This window comes from Talpa occidentalis, unplaced genomic scaffold (genome assembly GCF_014898055.3).
Source record: "Talpa occidentalis isolate TD23 unplaced genomic scaffold, MPIMG_talOcc4v2.1 talOcc4.12, whole genome shotgun sequence".
Taxonomy (NCBI): Eukaryota; Metazoa; Chordata; class Mammalia; order Eulipotyphla; family Talpidae; genus Talpa; species Talpa occidentalis.
The window spans coordinates 84,518,427-84,538,267 of NW_023601212.1; the positions used below are offsets into that span (position 1 = coordinate 84,518,427).

Here is a 19,841-nt window from a genome sequence, read left to right on the forward strand (position 1 = left end):
CCCCGTGAAGAGGAATGATGATGTGATCGTGACCACAGTTCCAATGCAATTTTCAGGGACACCTCTATGCACGGAGCCCATCCGTTCCTCCCATCCCAACCCAAGGCAAAAATCTTAAACCACACAGGTGGGTGGACAGAGGCCCGCTGGGACTCATCCACAGCTCTGAGGAAGACATGGGTACTGGGGACGCATCAGAAAGAGTCTGAGAAAAGTTGACTTATATTGTAGTTGAGAAAAAGTATCATTTGTCAATTATTAAGCATTTTCTATGAAAAATTTTAAACATTACTAATTTAATTATTAATAGCAGACATTTGACCATTTCATCTAAATTTCTAAAAGTTTACATTTTCAAGTTGGCAAAAACCTATTTCTTTTGAGTCTTCATTGGCAAAATAGGCTCATCACTTCATATTAGGGCATATGTGGAAGTGAGGTATTTCAAGGGCATTTAACTATGAAACAAAATTATTAATGATCAACGAAAAATTTACTAAGATTAACACTATCAATAATTATTAAAATTATATTAATTATAACCAATAATATTGATATTAATAAATACATAATTAATGCAGCTAGCATAATTTGCCATTACACCCACCTGTGAATGATAATTATGTATGTGATTTGCAAAACTACAGTGCTTGTCAACCAGAAAGCAAAAACGCCTTTTCTCTTCGAGCAGAGCTTCTCTGCAACCTTCGGCAATAAATTTCTGGATTTCACTCTGCCGAGAAGTAACGGTTTCTACATACTAGGAAAAGAAATAATAATTACGCGTATATGACATGAGGAATCAAACAGCTGCACAGCCTGACATTTATCTTCTGCCAACTTTACATTTAGTCTATTTTGGTAATGGAGCAAATACTAAATGCAGACAAACATTAGACAAAATAACAAAGTTGTAACCTGACGAGCAGATACCATCATACTCATTAAGATCCCTGACTCACCCATGAAGAGAAGTTGCCAAAGGCCTGATGTTTCCATTGAGCAATTCGCACAAAATGTGACTTTGTGCTCCAAAGGTATGATTATGCTCTATTGGAAAATCATGGGCTGTGGAGCTAGAAAGCTCAAGTTCAAATCCCAACTCCAAATGCCAATCATGTGGCTGAACGTAGGCCTCATGCCTCATTTTCCACAATTGTCAGATGGGGAAAGCAACTGCTAATGATTGCTGCCCCTTACCCTCCTCAAGTCAGGAGAAAAGGCCAATATTTTTTTTTTTTCCAGAAAACTTTTTATTAGTGAAATTAAAAACCAAATGGACACTACAATTAGAATATCATGTTATTTCACACCTGGCAGAAGAGCATTGTTCTGTTGTTACTATTTTTCCCCCCTAACCATTTTTTTTTTTAAATAATAAATTTTATTTTTATATTCCCCATACAATTGCAACCCCCCTTTCTGATCCCAATCCCTCCCCTCCCGCCCCCCACCCCCCAAAAAGTGTCTCTGTTTCATAGTTTTTTGTTGATTCTGATTTTCACTTTCTTATAGTTATTCATTTTCCTGGTCTGAAAAGGCCAATATTTTCAGGAGGCTACCTACTGACTGATTATTCTTAACTCTGGAAAACTCTGTAGCCTTCAGCTCATGCAAAGTCAACTGCTTATTTTTTACTTCAACAGCAGCATAGCAATGGGTGGGTGCCCTGGTAAGTAGGCATCCCTGCAAATCCTACTAATTGCCAACAACAAAGTAAGGTAGCTATGAAAAGTTCACCTCGATTTCCTTGTGTTCATATTTGAGTGCATTTCGTGCTCCTTGACTTTTCCTTCTGATCTTCTTCAGCTCAGCTTGACACTTCTCCAAAGAATCTAATTTACTCCGGTGTTCTGTTTGGTATTTTTTGAGGGTTACCTGTAAGGTAAATACTTATTTTACTGCAACAACATACAAACTGCCATTTGGTCACTTCTGCTAACATTTCCACTGGGCGTGACTGTGGCCCACACCTCACCCTCACTTCATACTGCCATCCCTATGTCTGTCCTGAAGCTTCTCATTTGGATGAGGGGACACCAGAGGGGCAGCTCTTTGAAGACAACAATGTTTTTTCCTTCTTATATTTCTTCTCTCCTCAAAGATTTTGAGACACTGGGTGTCAGCAAGTGCCATGGAGAAATTAACAACATTAAGTCATATGTTCCTGACAATTGCAAGATTTATGATTTCAACAAACAGCATGAACAAGTGTGGTCACTTCTTGTTATTCTGGGTGCCACGTGGCAGAGTGCTTACAGGCACCAGGCATGGAGTCCAACAGGCCTGAGTTAGAATTCTAGCTTCATCCTCAGTCCTATGTGATCTCAGCATGACTGGATTTCTCTAAAATCCACTTTTTCCTTCTAATTTGTACAGTGAGGAGTTTCTAGAGGGGAAGACATCAGATTGTCTATGGAAAGCACTCAGTGTTAAATATACTCAGCAGCCTTCTGTCAGAGTACACAGGGCACGCCTGCACGCCTGGGCAGTGGTACCAACAGGGTAACCCACGCCACTTACGGCCACAGTGGGGGGCTTCATGGGAAGAAAGGAGACTTTAGGTGGCAAAAAAAAAAAAAGCAACTACTCCACAGCAGACACTGTGCTGGGGCTGCAAGGCCAGGCAGAAGGAGAAAACTGCTAGAAGTCACAATACCAGGAGATAGGCAAGGGACACCATGTAGGAGAGGTCTCTGATGAGTGGCCAGGGAGCCTCAGATGACCTTACCCTACGCACGTCCCACCTCCTGAAGTGTGGTTAGTGAAAGCAACAGCTGCACGAACATGGACAAGGTGCCCTCCACACATGCATGTTCTTTGAACACAGTGCATTCCAGGACAGGTGTGATTCCTTGCAACATTTTTTCTATGCTTTTAAACAAAGATCCCAAGAGTTAGTAAAAATGACCCCATGCAGCCCAAAGGGAACTTTTTGGTTTTCTGCATTTGTGTAGAGACCACACCAAGCCCCATGTGTACTTGTGACTGAGTAAACAGCAGGGCAAGTTTTCTTGGGCTCAGATCAGTTAAGCACAGCCTCTGGGAAAGCCAGGTCCCAGGCCCCACACACCACACCCAACTCCACTCATGATGTGGAGCAAAACCTATACTTACATTCATGTATTTTACATCAAGTTCTGTCTTCTTCTCCAGCTCCTGTATAATCTCTTTATGAAATAGTTTGAACTGTTAACAAAAGGAAATTAAAAATTCATATCATATGAGTCTCTCAATAGAATAAGATTTAAAAATAAAATAGATTTTGTAAATGTTGAAAAAGTTCACATACATTTTCATCAAGACTCTCATTGAGTTTCTTGTGGGTACTGGAAATCTCTATAAGAACACGACCTGTGGACAAAACCAGATATGTTAGGGATGAGGGAAGTCCTTATGTGGTTTTTGTAAAGACATTAAGGAAAGTGAAATCATAAAAGCACGTGCATCGCTGTCCTCAGTAACTATCAGTATCAAGTCCGGGATGTTGGGCACCAACTGTGTCCCCAAGATGGGAGTAGGTTCCAAGGGACACAGCTGAGGGCAAGATTATTCTACATCTTCATCAAAAGAATGCCAACTTGGTCTTTAAATTCACATTGTTTTTTCTATATCTCCTAGTTTCCTCATTGAATTCTATTTATCTGGTTTAATTTTGAAGTTCTCTACAAAAAATTACCTTAATCATTATAGTAACTAACTTCAGGAACAAATGACTTGTTTTTAATCCCCAGAGTAATCTGTTTATCTGTCAAGCATAAATTATAAACTTTATATTTTTTTATCTCATCTGAGTCTTTTCTTGTCCTAGAAAATATTAATGCCTCGAGAAATGCAGCAGGGACACTGCTCTGTGTCTTATCTCCTAGGATGATGTCAATTCTCTGAAATAAGTATAGTCATGCAACAGAAGACAAGACCACTGATTTGCAAAGCTCACACCATACAAACCATGGCTGCTGCATCTCTGCTACCAAACTCTGATAAAGATGAACAAGAGCCAAACAGATCAGATACTCAAGAGCTGGGAAACATGTAGAAATAATTTGGATCACCAGCAACTATAACAAACAACAAAATGTGCAAGCCACAAAATGTGGCTTGGTGGATAAATAATTCTTTGGTGAACTGACGGGCTGTAGGTGAGGTGGAATTAAAATTAAGACAATAGTGGGGGGCCTCCCCTGGTGGCGCAGTGGTTGAGTGCTGGGTTGCGAGGCTGCCCGCTGCAGCCTCTGCAGCGCCAGTTCGATCCCCGGCCACCGGCAAGGGTCCTACCAAAAAAAAAAAAAAAAAAAGACAATGGTGGGATATGGGGAAGAGAAAGAACACTGACCAGAGGATGACCTCAGCTGTCTCCTCTACACAATGACTTTGCCATGCACTGTTCTGGAAACACCTTAAGATATCTGACTCTCGAATTGGCAACCCGTTCTTTCCCACATCTTCAGACTTAGAAAGTCAACTCCTTCCTGGATACGTCCACCTGGATGTCCCATTAGACAGCTCATACTCAGCATGTCTAAAAATGAGCTCACTTCATGTCTCTAATCTCAGGTCCTGGATGCCCGTCTCTAGGGTGACACCTCACGTATGTGTCATGCTCATTCCCGGTGCCACCGCCTGGGCCAACCCCAGGGTGGAGGCCTGCTCCTTACTCATCCTGCTTTCTCAGACAACAAATGTACCAGCCCTTCCCTGTCTGTGTGGGAATGACATGTGAAGTCTATGGTTACCCAGTTATCTGTTCTGCCGGACCCAGCGGAAGAGTCTCCCCAGTTGCCCCCCACCAACAGTCAAACCAGCCAGTTGGACCAGATTATTAGGAATCCCCTTTACTCCCCACATGCCCTCATTCAAGCTTTTATCATTTCTCTTGACTCCCAGCTTGTATTCTTCTAGATCTTCTTCCTCACAGGTACCAGGAATCTTTCTAGATGCAAATATGTTTATGCCCAGACCCCACCCCCCACGTGATGTCCAGATAAACCAGCTCATTAGCACCAAGCCCAGCAAGAACAGTGCTGCTTAAAATAATCATGGCAGGTGGTGGGGACAGAGACTCTCCTGTGAGTATAAAATTGTATAAGGCTATAAGTAATAAGATCAGAGGCCTTACACAACCTGTAAGTCCTGAAGCACCGTGACATTCTAGGAATCTCTAACAGAACAGCCAGCTGTATGAACACAAGGATGAGGGTAGATACATCCCTGGCACCCGTGGTTCCGCCATGCCAAGTTGTCAAGGTAACCAAACAACATCCTTGATGACATTTATCCCACAATTAATTCAACAGGAAACAAAGCAGAGTTCTTCACAAAGGAAGCCTTCACACGACCAAGAACATGACCACATTAATTTGTCATTTCAGATACTGCAATAATCTGAGTTACGTTCACATCTACTTTAAACCCATAAATAGCTCCTTGTTGGAGATGAAAAACAGGAATGACGATGTCAAAAAAAAAAAAAAAAGAAAAAAACAAAACCACTTTAGAGTATTTGAAAAATCAAGCACTGTATTCTTGGCAAATCAGATCTATTTTTTAAAGTCTAAAAATAATTCTGCTTAAATAATTAAGAGTGACTTAGAAGCAAAGCAGTCACATTTTTTCCCATAGGGTCATGCACTTTATTTCTACAACCTTATACAATGTGGATCTCTGGGAAGTGTGTTGTCAAAACAGAAGTACGTGCTAGCGTGGTTGCTCCTGTGGATGGCGGCATCGCAGACTCGGTGCCCACACACCCCGGTAACTCCCATCCCCCGCCTCCCCCTCCTGTGGCCTCTCCCCATGGGCAGCCTGGTGGAAAGGCTCAGTGAAACAGCCCATTCACTCTGCAAGCAGGCATGGAACACCTGACCTTATCCTTGTTATTGCTGTCCCTCACAGTTAGTGGAATTTAAATGCCGACCTCATAGCAGCAGTCACTGAGTCCTCGGTCAAAAAAAGAATTAAAGACATCTTTGCTGCTGTTAGGTAAAAGCTGCCAAAGTTGTATCTTGAAACAGAAAATGAAAACGGCCTTTATGTTCAACCTACAGAAGTATGTTCTTAAATATAGTGGTACTTTATGTCTGAAATGTAGTATCACACAGAAACCTTCTTTTCCATAAATTATATTTGAGAAGAAAAAGAAATTTTGAAAGGGTGTTGAGAAAGTACAGTTCAGACTCTAATGGAGCAGAACCAAACACGCCCCAACAGGAATCAACGTGTTGATCCCAGAAATCACAGGCTCATATGTACTGGATCAACCATTTCCTTTTTTCCCTTTTAGGTTTTGAGTCAACATTTTGGGAAGCAACTCATGGTAACTACAGTAATGTGACTCAGTCTGAATAAAGCATATTCTTAGATTTCAATACTAAAGGAATTTAAATATATGCAAAGTTCAAAATCATAGACTTGACATAAGTAACAAAGATCAAACAGTACTGCTGGTATGAACACATAGAAAATTTTCATTTGAAATACAGCTTGTTGCACTATTACTATATTTTCAAGTAGATAATTTTTCATTAATTCAGTGTAAATATATTTTTTTCATTCTTTTTAAAGATCTATTTTTTATTTATACAATTGCTGGGGTATAGGCCAGAGGTGAGGGAGGGTGAGAGGATTCACCAGAGACAGAGCGGGGAGCAGAATAGGCAGACAGACCAAAAGCACTGCTGAGGGGAGCAGTGGGTGTGACGGGAGAGGTCTGCTGCGCCATGTGGGAATCTTCCTGGTCAGCTGGGATTTGAACCCGGGCTGTAGAGGCTGCGTACAGCTTCACAGCGCTTGTTCAACCTGCTGCACCACCGGGGAGGCCCCTACAGTGTAAATTTAGAGGAACCAGATGGAGACCATTGAATCTGAGAAGCACAGACCATGTAGGCACACATATTCTTTGCTATTTATATTTGATCATGAATAATCAGAACATATTTATTATTTCTAGAGAGCACAGCACAATGATACACACTTCCTCTGTGTTACTTTAAGTAGAAACAGGCAATAAAAGAACAAAGAATAATCTACCACTTGCCTAAAGTTGTACTGTATGGCTTAAGGTAAAATTGATCATAAAAATGTCACTGGAAAAAGGGCATACTTCTGATAATTTTCTAAATATCAAACGTGATAAGGAGAAAGTGATATAGAAGGAGACACAAACTACATACAAGTGGGATATGTTAACTACCTGAGTATGCTCTCTCTAGGTCAGAGGCAGACTAGTGAGGATGGGCCTGTGACCACACTTGAAAGGTTCAGCAGCGTCTGAGAATAGCTCTTAGCACTGTCCCCACAGTCCCTGCATGCAGCAGGAGGTGCTTGTTCCTGATCAGTGTCAAAATGTCCAAGTAAATGGTGTACATGTAGGGATAATGCCAAAGGAGAGACAGGGTGAGCAGCTCATTGAACACTCCTCCTTGAGTCTAGTTTCTGGTTTAACCAACTACAGCACTGAATGTCTTATATGGAGACTACTTTACCACCTTAAGGAAACAAATGGGACAAACAGAAGTTCTACACTAGAATTATAAAGAATTCTCAAGTTATTTCATTGCCTGAAATGACACTAAAAGTGCCAAGCAATGTCTTGACTTTGATAAGAAAAAATCATGCTGAGATGTGTGATGAAATCTCTAAGGAAATCACTAAAAGAATAAAGTACATGTAACTACCAAGCTAATAGAGGGGGGAGGGGAAAAATAATCAGTCAAAAAGAGGACAAGAGAGAAAATGAACCAGCATAGTAGAGAGCAAAAAATAATTAACAGGATATAAATGGGCTACATACTCCAGTTTAAATGCAGAAGTTCTTAGGATTAAAAAAGCAACACCCAACTATATTCTGCTTAAAAGAGACACACCTTAATATATGGATACAGAAAGGTTGAGGACAAAAGGATAGAATGAAATATATGGCAAACACTAGCCAAAATAAATGTAGGTATATTAAAATCAAGCAAGACAAACTAGCCAAAGAGAGCATTATAACAGACAAAAAAGCCAATTGCATAATGCAAAAAGTTCAATTCACCTGAGAGAGAAAAATTTTATTTTTATGCATCTATTAATATGTTCTCAGCATATTTAAATCAAAGTTGAAGTATAAAAATACATTAAGTCAATAGTTGTAGGAGACTTTAATACACCCCTTTTAGTAAACTAATAGAACACATATTGAAAAACATTGTACAATAAAAGAATCAGTATAGATAATAAATGACCTGAATAACATAATAAGTAAATTTGATCTAGTGGATATACACAGAGGACTATATCTAACAACTTCATTTTTTTTTTTAATAGAGGCATGTTTTATTTATTTGTTTGTTTGTTTGTTTGTTTTCGTTTTATACATGCACTGGGTACAGTCAGAAGCGCGGGAGGGCAAGAGAATTCACCAGAGCCAGAACGGGGAGCAGAGCAGGCAGAAGGACCAAAGTACACTGCTGAGGGGAGCAGCGGGCGGCAGGAGAGGTCTGCGCGCCATGTGGGACCCTCCTCTGGTGGCCGGGGAGCAGCCGGGGATCGAACCGGCGCCGCAGAGGCCGCGGGCAGCTTCGCAACCCAGCGCTCAACCGCTGCGCCACCGGGGAGGCCCTCTAACAACTTCATTTTTAAAAGCAAACACAGAATGTTAAAAGAGGGTAGAAAGCAAGCCTCACTATAGATCAAAGGTCTGAAATCATACAGAGCTTGTTTTTTTAACCACACCATAATTCAGCTTGAAGTAATTAATAAAAATGTAACTAGAAAATGTCTACACATTGAAAAAACCACTTTTAAACCCACAGATCAAAGAAGAAATCACAATGGAAATAAAAATTATTTTGAAACGAAATGATAAAGTACAGCATATAAAACACGTAAGATACAATAGGAAATTTAGAGTTTTTAAGTGCATATATTAGAAAAGAATGAGTGAAAAATCAATGCTCTAAGCATCCATTTCAGTAATTTAATGGAATCCTACCCAGTAATAAAAAGAACTACTGATAGAACATGGATGATTTTCAGACATTATGCTAAATAAAAGAAGTCAAACCAAAACAGCTACATACTGTATGATTCCACTTCAAAACATTCCAGAAAAGGCAACAGTGACAATTTTGATAAACAAATCTGCTTACCCTATGACCCAGTAATTCCACTCATAGATAAATTCCCAAGAGAAATGAACATGTGTTCACTAAGACACGCATAAGAATATTCATAGCAATTTTATTTATAACATCTCCAAGCTAGAAACAACCCAAAGTCATTGACTGACATTAGAATGGGTAAATTGTGCAATACTCACACAATGGAACAGAAACACCCAAATCTTACAAATCCTTGGCTAACACAGCACATGCACAGGGCAAGTCTAAGAAATGTGGCTGGAGATCTGTGCAGACTCAGTAGATAAAGTGATAGACACACACAGTCTGGAATCCAAGTCCCACCAAGTTAGAAAGACTTGGTGGCACAGACTTTCCAGTGGAATTGAGAAGGGCCATAGGTTAGGAATCAGGACTCAGCCACAGGACTAAGGGCAAAACCAAAATAGATCCACCAGGAAAAAAGTCTACATCTCCATAAAATTAGGGTAACCCATCCTTAATTTAACTGACTTCCAGAATAAAACTCCACTCTCTAGAGGAAGGTAATACAGTAGGATCATTTTTTTTCTGATATCCCAAAATATATTTTATATTCAAATAAAATGTTTATTTTAACTTTAATATTATAATAGAAACTAATCTGTAAGTATTTTATAAATTTACAAAGTTTTTAATTCTAAAACTGCTTTAGATGTATCCTAGGATTGAGAAAATGTATATATATGTATTGATATTATTGGGCGGGATCTCACACATTTCTAAAATATGTAAATGTCAATGCATAAATGCTTACTGTCCCCACACTTTCATAGTTTTACCTCAGGAACCCACCAAGTTCTCAGAGTGAAAAATGAAGGAAACTTCCCTGGGACACAGTGCGGGGTGGGGGGGTAAGGGGGTGGGGAAGGTAAACATTTGAGGTCAGCCCAGGGTTGTTCCTTTCTTTTTCTGTCTTCTTAAGGCAGGCCACGCCAAGGGAAACTTCCTCACTCAAGCCTTATCTGATGATCTGGAGGGGGTCCGTGAGCTAACTCCAGTCCCCCTCTAGCCTTCCAGTTTCAGGTAAGGAGAAAGAAGTAAGCCTAAGAAACTCTTCTGAGGTCTTATCCTACCCAAAACAAAAAAATACACCCCCCCCCCCAAAAAAAAATGAAGTTTTAAACAGAACTCTCCCCTCTCCAATACTGCCACACCACAAAACAACAGGATAATAACAACAGTGGATCACAACTGAGAGGCTCTATTTAGAAGGATTTTCAAAAGAAACCCAAAGACAGCAGGGGAAACAGAGCAGGGATACCAGAGAAAACTGAAATTCTTCTGGGAGAAAATCATATAAGACAGAAACTTGGATCTACATAAGAAATGAAGAGCATTAAAGAAGTGATCAATAGAAGTAAATAAATAATCCCAGTGACAATGTACAGAATGATGTAACTTATGGATAAATGAAATGAATGCTATCACAGAAGTGGCACAGAAGGAAGGAGGGTGGGTGATACTGTCATAAGGCACCTGTGCTACCCAAGAAGTGGTACAGTGGTGTTTGAAAGTGGACTTAGATTAGCTGTAAAATCTGCCACAAGCCTGAGGGGAGCCACTAATTTTTTTTAAATGTAGTATAATTGATAAGAGTAGAGAAAATGGAATATAAAATGCTCAACAAAAAAATCAGAGAAGGCAGGAAAAGATTTAAAAAAAAAAGAAACAATGAAAAATGACAAGGAATACAGTTATAAAATATGGTGTCCACATGTGGACCAATATGAATGTTCATTCATTGTTGGCAGGAATGCAGAATAGTATACCCACTTTGCAAGACAGTTTGGCATCTTCTTAGAAATGTAACCATAAACTGTCTTACCATTCAATCTAATAGTTCCTAAATGTTTACTCAAATGACTTGAAACTTCATGTCCACAGAAAACCTGCATAGGAATGTTAACAGCAGCTTTATTCATATTGCCAAAACCTGGAAGCAACCAAGATGAATGGATAACCAAACTGTGATATACCCATATAACTGACTATTATTCAGGGATAAAAAAGAAACAATAAGAAAGTCATGGAGGAAATGTAAATCAAGAAGCCAGTCTGAAAAGGCTACATCATGTACAATTCCAACTAATTGACATGCTTAGCATATTCCTACCAGTTTCATCCATGTTGCTGAAAATGGCATAAGTTTATCTTTTTTGATTGCTGAGTAGTATTTCAATATATGTCTCCGTGTGTGTGTGTGTATGTATACCATATCTTATTGATCCATTAATCTGTTTTGGGGCATTTAGGTTGTTTCCCTATCTTGGCTATTGTAAATAGTGCTGCAATAAACATAGGAGTGCAGGTTTCCTTTCAAATTAGTGTTTTTATGTCCTTTGGGTAGATACCTAGGAGTGGAATTGCTGGGTCGTATGACAGATCCATTTTTGGTATTTTGATGACCCGCCACACAACTTTCCATAGTGGCTGAACCAGTCTACATTCCCCCCAAGGTACCACACCAATGCATAATGTTAAAAATAGGGGAAATTGGGCCTCCCCGGTGGCGCAGCGGTTGAGCGCTGGGTTGCGAAGCTGCCCGCGGCTTCTGCGACGCCGGTTCGATACCCAGCTGCTCCCCGGCCACCAGAGGAGGGTCCCACATGGTGCGCAGACCTCTCCTGCCGCCCGCTGCTCCCCTCAGCAGTGTACTTCGGTCCTTCTGCCTGCTCTGCTCCCCGCTCTGGCTCTGGTGAATTCTCTCACCCTCCCGCGCTTCTGACTGTACCCATTGCATGTATAAACAAAACAAATAAATAAAAAAAAAAATAGGGGAAATTGTGAGTGGGGGAGAGAGGAGTATATGGGAACTCTGCATACGATCTGTTAAATTTTGTTAATTAAAACTACTCTAAAAAGTAAAGGCTACTGACTGAAAAAAAAAAAAAAAGTAGCTGCTTTCTGGACTAACAATGGTTGGGAGGCAGTGTCCTGCTGGGAGGAAAAGGTGCTGTGTCTGAATGCTTTGGGAAGTAACACTTGGATGAGAACTTGGTCTCATTCTCAATTCCTGTGTGTCCCTAGTGCCTACCTGTCATACAACAGGCCTTAAAAGTCTGGTCAATACATAAATATATTGAATAAGTCATCAAAAGGGTGATTATAGTGAAAAGAATGTAAAGAACTATGGTGAGGGCAGGGAAAGAAAGTCAGTAAAGCTTGACCCAGCAAAAGGTAGTGTTTGTAGTATTCAATTTGCTATACACATATTTGCTACAGAAATTCCTACAGGAAAAATGACTTGTTGAATCTGAATGCCTGATCCCTAATGTGTCCCCTCCCTTTCTCCTGCCACTGGAACAACTGTCTTTAGATGAGGAGAAATTCCTGTTGACCAGCACAGACCTGGTTACATTGGCATGTGAGCGCCGGGGCGTCCACCTGTGTGACCCGGAGTCAGTAAAGCGAGTCCTCTTGGGCAGGCTGGCACTGACCAGAACTATTTCCATCCTCAGAGCCTCCAGGAGCAAATTCCTGGCAGCTTCTGTTTCCTACCATCAAGGCTTATTAACACCAAGGTCTAGTCTCAGAGGATCCTGAGCCAAAATCAAGATAACTTTAAAAAAAAAAAAAAAAAAAACAAGGGGCACTTTTGTTTATAAAATATTCACTTTGCCAGGCAAGAAAGGACAATACCAGACTATGTGGGTTCAGGGTTGGACAGCTGGCAGCCCACACCATGAGGATTAATTGTCCCACAAGGGAAAGGCGCCAAGAGCAGGACGCACGCTGGGCATTCAGTGTGTTAAGAGTTCTCCCGGCTGTCTGATTTCTGGTAAAAAGTGGGGAGGGAAGGGAGAGAGGATGGGGAGAGGAGGACATGGGTATAAACCACTCATTTGGGAAGTTTGGTAATAAAAGTGAAAGAAGGTGGCTAGAGAGAGAAATATTATTTTTTTCTTAAAGGGGATGGCTTAATAAGGTTTGAAGGAAAAATAAATGGAAGACAATAAGCCTCACAACTGACATATTGAATTATATATATATGAAATGCTTTTTAAAATAAGGCATTGCTTTTATCCTTGCAGCAGAACCTAATTGCAATGGGAATTAGAAAACATTCTGGCTATTTTAAAATCAAGTCTTTTCAGCAAGTATAGATTACCAGAGAGGTAGACTTTCACTTTCTAAGGTAATACCTAGTAGAGATGTATTCTTGGAAAGTTATAACAAATATTATGTCAAGGATTGGGGAGATTCAAGAAGCAAATTGCTTATTTCCCCTTTCATTTTTGATTACCAATTAAACTAAATTAGGCTATCTGCTGTACTCCTGAAAGCAAAACAAAGTACAGGATTTGTGAAGAAGAAAAACTGTTTTCCCAAGATGGATTTTAATGTACTACTCTTATTTTAGCTAAAGGAAAATGCCAATTTATTCAATTGTATTAATTATATATCACACAGAAATAATTTATTAATTTTGCATCCACATATAGATTACAAGGTATTGTTTCCTTTATATCTGAATGTAAAATACAGCATTAAAAAAATGAAAGTTTTCTACAAGTTATTACATCAAATAAGGCTAAGTTAACATTAATTATTCATTTTCCTTTTTTCACCAATTAGTATATCAAGATTAAAATACAACCATTTGAAGCTAACAAAAATGAAAGCAGATGTATTATCAATAATGAATGAAGATGACAACTAGTTATTCTTATGGTTTCACCAATTAACTGTAGGCATCTTCATTCAAGCTTAAAATATGCTACATATGAAATTTTTAAAAGTTCTTTAAAAATATTAAAATTACCTCAAAACACAAACATGAGGTTTTTTAGTTAGCCCAGTACGCCAGTAAAGAGACGGCCCTAGGAGGTAGGTTCCAGTTTAGTATTACTAAGTCAAAACCTCTTCAAAATTTTTAATGAATTTTTTTCAAAAGAACTGAGGTTTTATTTCTTGTTTTGCTTTAAAGCAACTACTTCTAATTGAAAAAATTTAAACCCATAACATAAAACAGGGTGACAGCTCCCAACCTCCACACGAAAAGTTATTTACATTCCTCTGATCTGAAACCGCACACCCTATGTAGATGCAGGGTGTTCCTATCATGAGGTGAATTTAAGGGAGATTCCACAAAATCTCAAATCCATTTCACTGCATCTTCCGCGCCACAATGACAACAAGAACAAAAAGAACAAGAACAGAGTGACTCTGAGCTCTCATCAAATGTCGTCCCCACCTTCCAGGGGAAGATGACAACGAGGCTTAGGATCCCCAGAGCTACCGAGGACGCTGTGCCCAGCCTCCCACAGGTGACCGCCTCTGGTCAGCACACCCTGAGGCAGTAGGCCCTTTCCCTGCCGTGCAGAGAGGAAACTGAGGTTTGAGAAGTTAGATGATTTTCTCCAGGTTACACGAGTACTAACGGTGGTGCAGCAAGGATGGGAACTTGGGTCTGATCCTGAGCCTGCACTCTGAGCTACTGTAGCATCCTTATTTGAAACTGAAATCTCCTATAAGAGGAATGGCATTGTCTCTATTGGGTATCTAATGAACGTTGCCCAGTTTCAGTGAATTTCAGGGCCTCAAATGTCTACTTAACACCAACCAGAACATTTTGATTATTGTGCTGTTTGAAATGCAGCAAGCAGGAGGACTGGGCATTATACGAGGCACAAACACACCAGGCAAGGGTGACCTGGTCACTGGAAGCCACTTCAGTTCAGAATGTTGGGGTTGTGCAGGAAGCAAAACCAAAGGAGTGGACTGCCTGCCCAGGTCCTATGGGTGAATCGCTCCCCAGGTACCTGTAAGGGCCTAAACACAGAGGCCTGAACTGGCTAAGCAGAGGAGTCAATGGCTATCTGCTTGGTGCACCTGCATTTTCAAGCAAACCAAAAAACACATTAGGAGAGGAAGTAGGAAGGCATAAAAAGATGACTGTCCATTACGAACTGCTGGGGACCCATCCGCCAGCCGTAGAACCCACATTGGAGAAGGGGCACCTAGAAAAGGGCCGGGCCACCACCCTCACGTGCATGTTGCTGTTGCCATGAGGCTTTGTGTGGGGTGGGGAGAGCTGGGGGCAGTGGGCCTCCCCGGTCCCATTTCTGCCCTGCCTCCCTGCATTCATCTATAAGATGGACACGTAACTAGCTCCTCATAAGACCTGGTGAGAATCAAATGGGAAAACGGAAGTGAAGCATCTGACACGCTGTGATCCCCCGTAATTGTTGGTTTCTGACTGAGGGGAGCCACAGGGCACAGAGTGTTAAGTATCACTGTTGTTGGGCAAGCAAAACAGGGGCTGTCTTGTTCACAGGGATATAGAGCTACATGCTCACACAAAGAACTCTGGGCTCACATTTCCACTTGGTCTAACAGGCACGCAGATGGAACAGACATCTAAGAGCAAACACTGACTCTCCCACCCACCACATGCACTTCTTCACACCGACATTAAATGCACAGCAAATGCAAGCTTCCCCTCCTTTCATCCTGGCCCCAGGTCCAAGGCATCATGCTTTCTCACCTGGTCTGCTACAAGAGCTTCCCAGCTGTCTCCCTGTTTCTACACTTCTGCTATATATTTGTTGTGCAGAAGCCTCGAAGTGCCTTTTAAACTGTAAACCAAACTGTGTCACTACACAGTTCAAAAACTTCAGAGGCTCCCCAACCCCATCAAGTTCAAAGACAACTTTGCTACCATGACCCATGAGGCCCTATGTGACCTGGCCCCACCCTCATGCCTTCTCTACCTCCAGACCTCAGCCTCTCCTCCTCCATCCTTAAATGCACCTCAACCAGACTAGCTTCTGAACTGTAGTCCAAGCTCACCAGGCCTCAGTGCCTTTGCACTTGCCAGCCTCCACTGGAACGGCCTCAAGACAAATTTCCTCCCTACTGCATGTTCCTGATGAGTCCATCTAAACCAGCCCTACTTCATCCCTTTCTCCATGACTCAGCGGCTCCTGACATAAAAGACCAGTTTGTCTGTTTACCAACCACCAGGATGTAAGTTTCCCCAGAAGGACTTTTATTTATTGATTTATCCCTGTGATTAAAACAATGTGTACCAGGTAGTTGAGGCTCATTTGAATGAACATGGCATTGTGATTTAAATGAGCAATGAAAGACTATTGTCTCTCAACTTCTGAATATTTGGTTTTATGTGCTTGTCATAATATCACAGAATGACTTTCTTTTTCCCCCTCAGTTAAGGGACAATTTTTCAAAAAAGCAAAGATACAAACCATGTACTCATCCTAATACTACAGCATTCAGCCACCTCCCTGGTGTAGGGACTTCCCCATAGCACCAACAGGAGAAAATCTCAGGATGTTAAAGTCATCAAAAATGATGAATAAATTGCTTACTTATGAACCAAAAGACATATACATGGAATGTTGCATGAAAAAAAAAGCAGAGCAGAAAATAGTTTATATAGCCACAGATTTTAAATATGTGAAAAACACATTTTAAAATAATACAGAAAGTGTTTATTAGGTTAATTTTTCAGTATATGTATACTTTTTTAAAAAAGTATATTTTAACACTCATTATTAAATATGCAAGTGCAGCTCTAAACTTCCTAGAGGACTCCTAATTTTAAAAGATGCATAGGAAATAGGAAGTTGGGTGGGATTGAGTTGAGAAAAATGGGACATAATTAAAACATTTAATCATATAGATTAGCAGGGAAAAAAGAGATCTTTGTATATCACAAATTTCTATGGTTACGAAAGTGGAGGCTGCTGACTACTAACTGGCTTTGAGTTATAAATACCTAAGTCATATGTACATCATCTTTATGCACTCAAGAGTTTCAGAAATAGACTTATTCTGGACTCTGTGAGTCCAGTTCTTAGTTGCAAAGAGCTTGCTGTTTAATTTGCCTCTTTTAGTCACCTCAGAACTTATTTTATCTTTGAACCCATGCTCCTAAACTATTAGTCAGCTTTTAATAACTCAAGACCTTTTAGCCTTAATATTAATTCTTACTCAATTTGAAATGAGGCAAACTTTTAACATAGCACTGAAAATAAAAAGACTCCAAATATGAAATTTTGTATTATCTCCCATGGTCCTCTCCATGAGTCTGAAATCCCAGGCAAACTGAAATATCTCCTGACCCTCCACTAGAAGCTACCACCCTTTCCCTGCTGACCATCAGGATATTACGGCATCCTGATGCTGTTTCTCTCTACCTCCTCCACCTCTATGCAGGTGTGATCATCTCTTCCTATGAGAAACCCAGCAGCTTTGCACCTTTTACTCATGGCTCTTGGTCCTATATTAAAATGAAGCTTTTTCCATAATTTCCTTTACTACGTTGTAGGTATCCTGAAGGTGAGGACCATCTTATTAATGCTACAAATGATAGCCATGGTTTCAAGACAGTCAAGAGAAAATTGATTTGTAGTTAGAATGGAAGAGTCCAACACCCTGATCTGATACATTCATTTAACCAATCAGCAAGCATTTCTAAGTTCATCCTACCATATACCTACTTTTCACATCCCGGCCTCACCAAAAGCTTCGCTAAGCAAGGCAGGGATGGCATATTTGTTCAAACTGCTGCCACCTCCTCTCCCTCTGAAACTACCCTACAGCATACTCTATAAAAGAGCCATCAAGACACCTTCCCCAGTCTCAGAGCCCTGGAGATATTGTTGCAGGTTTCACAGGAGGGCTTGTCCCAAGGCCATTTTCTATACTGAACCAAATTCTGGCACCTGTTCAGTTCACTCACTGTTTTTTTTAAAAAGATTTATTTATTTATTTATACAAACAAGCACTGGGTATAGTCAGAAGCATGGGAGGATGAGAGAATTCACCAGAGCCAGAGCCGGGAACAGAACAGGCAGATGGACCAAAATATACTGCTGAGGGGAGCAGTGGGCACGGCAGGAGAGGTCTGCACGCCATGTGGGACCCCCACCCGGCAGCAAGGCTACAGGCAGCCTTGCAGCCCAGCGCTCAACCGCTGCGCCACCAGGGGAGGCCCTGTTCTCTGACTGGTTTTAAGAAATAATATTCAGACAATCTAAATCTTTCTTTCACATGCCCAATCTTTCAGTTGTTTTTAAAGACTACTTTCACAGTGTGTTCCTTCCACAGAAACCCAACTTTTGTGGGGTCTACTTCAAGAAAAAAAAATTACAAATTCAAAATTTAACAGGGTCCGTAAACTTAAGCTCTACGAACTTTGTGGGACACCCTCTATTATCACTGGAATCAACAAAGTGGAATTTAAACTCTAGGTTCATTCCTTACTAGTTGTGTGAAGTTAGACAAGTTACTTAACCTAAGTTTCATTTTCTCCATTGATAAAAATGGGAAAAATACCTCTTACCTCAGAGAACTATTGTGAGAATGAAATGAGATGCCATAATTTTGTATTTCCAATAATGCCATTCATTGGTTTTGTTACTTGCCTGCAGTCAGGGTCAATTAAAACTTCCCAGGGTTAGGGTGAGGCTATGAGGCAGCACATGAGACGAGTTGTAAAAAGCACAAACTGCTTTAAAAGGTTTCTAACCAACTGGGATCCTAACTCAGGTTTTCAGATTTTTCCTCTCATAAAAAATTGAGAAGAATAAGGTCATGACTAGATGTTCATGACATTGCTGCTGGGCTGCCTGAATTTTCTTAGGGCCAGGAAACACCTGAAAAAACTGCTAATCCTACAGATTTCTAAGTAGGGTGTGTGCAACTGAATTACTATAATGTCTGTTTTGTTGATTTTTTAGTATGAATTAATTAGGACATCCCATATCAGGAACTTCTCAGAAGTGGCATATTTAATGTTTTTTGGTTATTGTTGGATTTTTTTTTTTTGTAGACTACATGTAGCATACATTTACCAAAAACAGTGACATTTAATACATTCAAAATGTTTACAACCATCACCACTATCCAGTTCGAACCATTTTTATCACCCCAAAAGAAACCTGCACCCACTGAGTAGTCATTCCCCGTCCACTCCTCCCCTCAGCCCCAGGTCACCACAATCTGCTTTTTATGAATTTGCTGATTCCAGAAATCTCATATAAATGAAACCATACAATATGTGGCCTTTTTTTATCTGACTTCTTTCATTTAGCATGCTGTGAGGGTTCATCCATGTGGTAGCACATATCAGTACCTTTTCCTTTTTTATGGCTGAATAATATTCATTGCATGGCTATAACATGATTTGTCTGTCCATTCATCAGCTGTTGGACATTTGGTTGTTTCCAACTCCTGCCTATAATGCTATTATGAACTTTCATGTGTAAGATTTTGTGTGGGCACGTTTCTTTCTCTCTAGTAGATACCTGAAGAGTGGAATTGCTGGGTTTTGTGGTAACTGCTCTCAAATTCTGAAGAACTGGCAGACTGTTTTCCAATGCCGCTGTTCTATTATACATTCCTACCAGCAATGTAAAAGGGCTCCAATTTCTCTACATCTTTGCCAACACTTGTTATTGTCTATCTTTTTAATTATAGCCGCTCTGTTGGCTATGATGTGGTATCTCATTGTGGTTATGACTTGCATCTCCCTAATGGCTAATAATGTTGAGGATCTTTTCATGTGCTTGTTGGCATCCTTACTTTAATGATTTTGTTAAGTCATCCAGAACAGAAAAGAGTACCTGGAGAAGTATATTTACACCAAAATGACTGAAAACCAAAAAAACTCTCAGAACCCAACATAGGAAATGTACCTAATCTTGCCATCAACATCATCACTCTTCTCAT

General features: G+C 40.4%; 1 protein-coding gene across 2 annotated transcripts in view; it reads right to left on the reverse strand.

Moving 5' to 3' along the window:
* The window catches only part of BAIAP2L1 (BAR/IMD domain containing adaptor protein 2 like 1), a 79,839-nt gene that overhangs the window by 23,918 nt on the left and 36,080 nt on the right, over nucleotides 1-19,841 (reverse strand). For both annotated transcript variants that reach the window (XM_037507133.2, XM_054693707.1), the window contains exons 4-7: nucleotides 3,293-3,354; nucleotides 3,118-3,189; nucleotides 1,741-1,878; nucleotides 608-760 (exon numbers count right to left, since the gene is read on the reverse strand). In XM_037507133.2, the coding sequence (XP_037363030.1) occupies nucleotides 608-760; nucleotides 1,741-1,878; nucleotides 3,118-3,189; nucleotides 3,293-3,354 (425 nt within the window). The remainder of the gene's footprint in view (nucleotides 1-607; nucleotides 761-1,740; nucleotides 1,879-3,117; nucleotides 3,190-3,292; nucleotides 3,355-19,841) is intronic.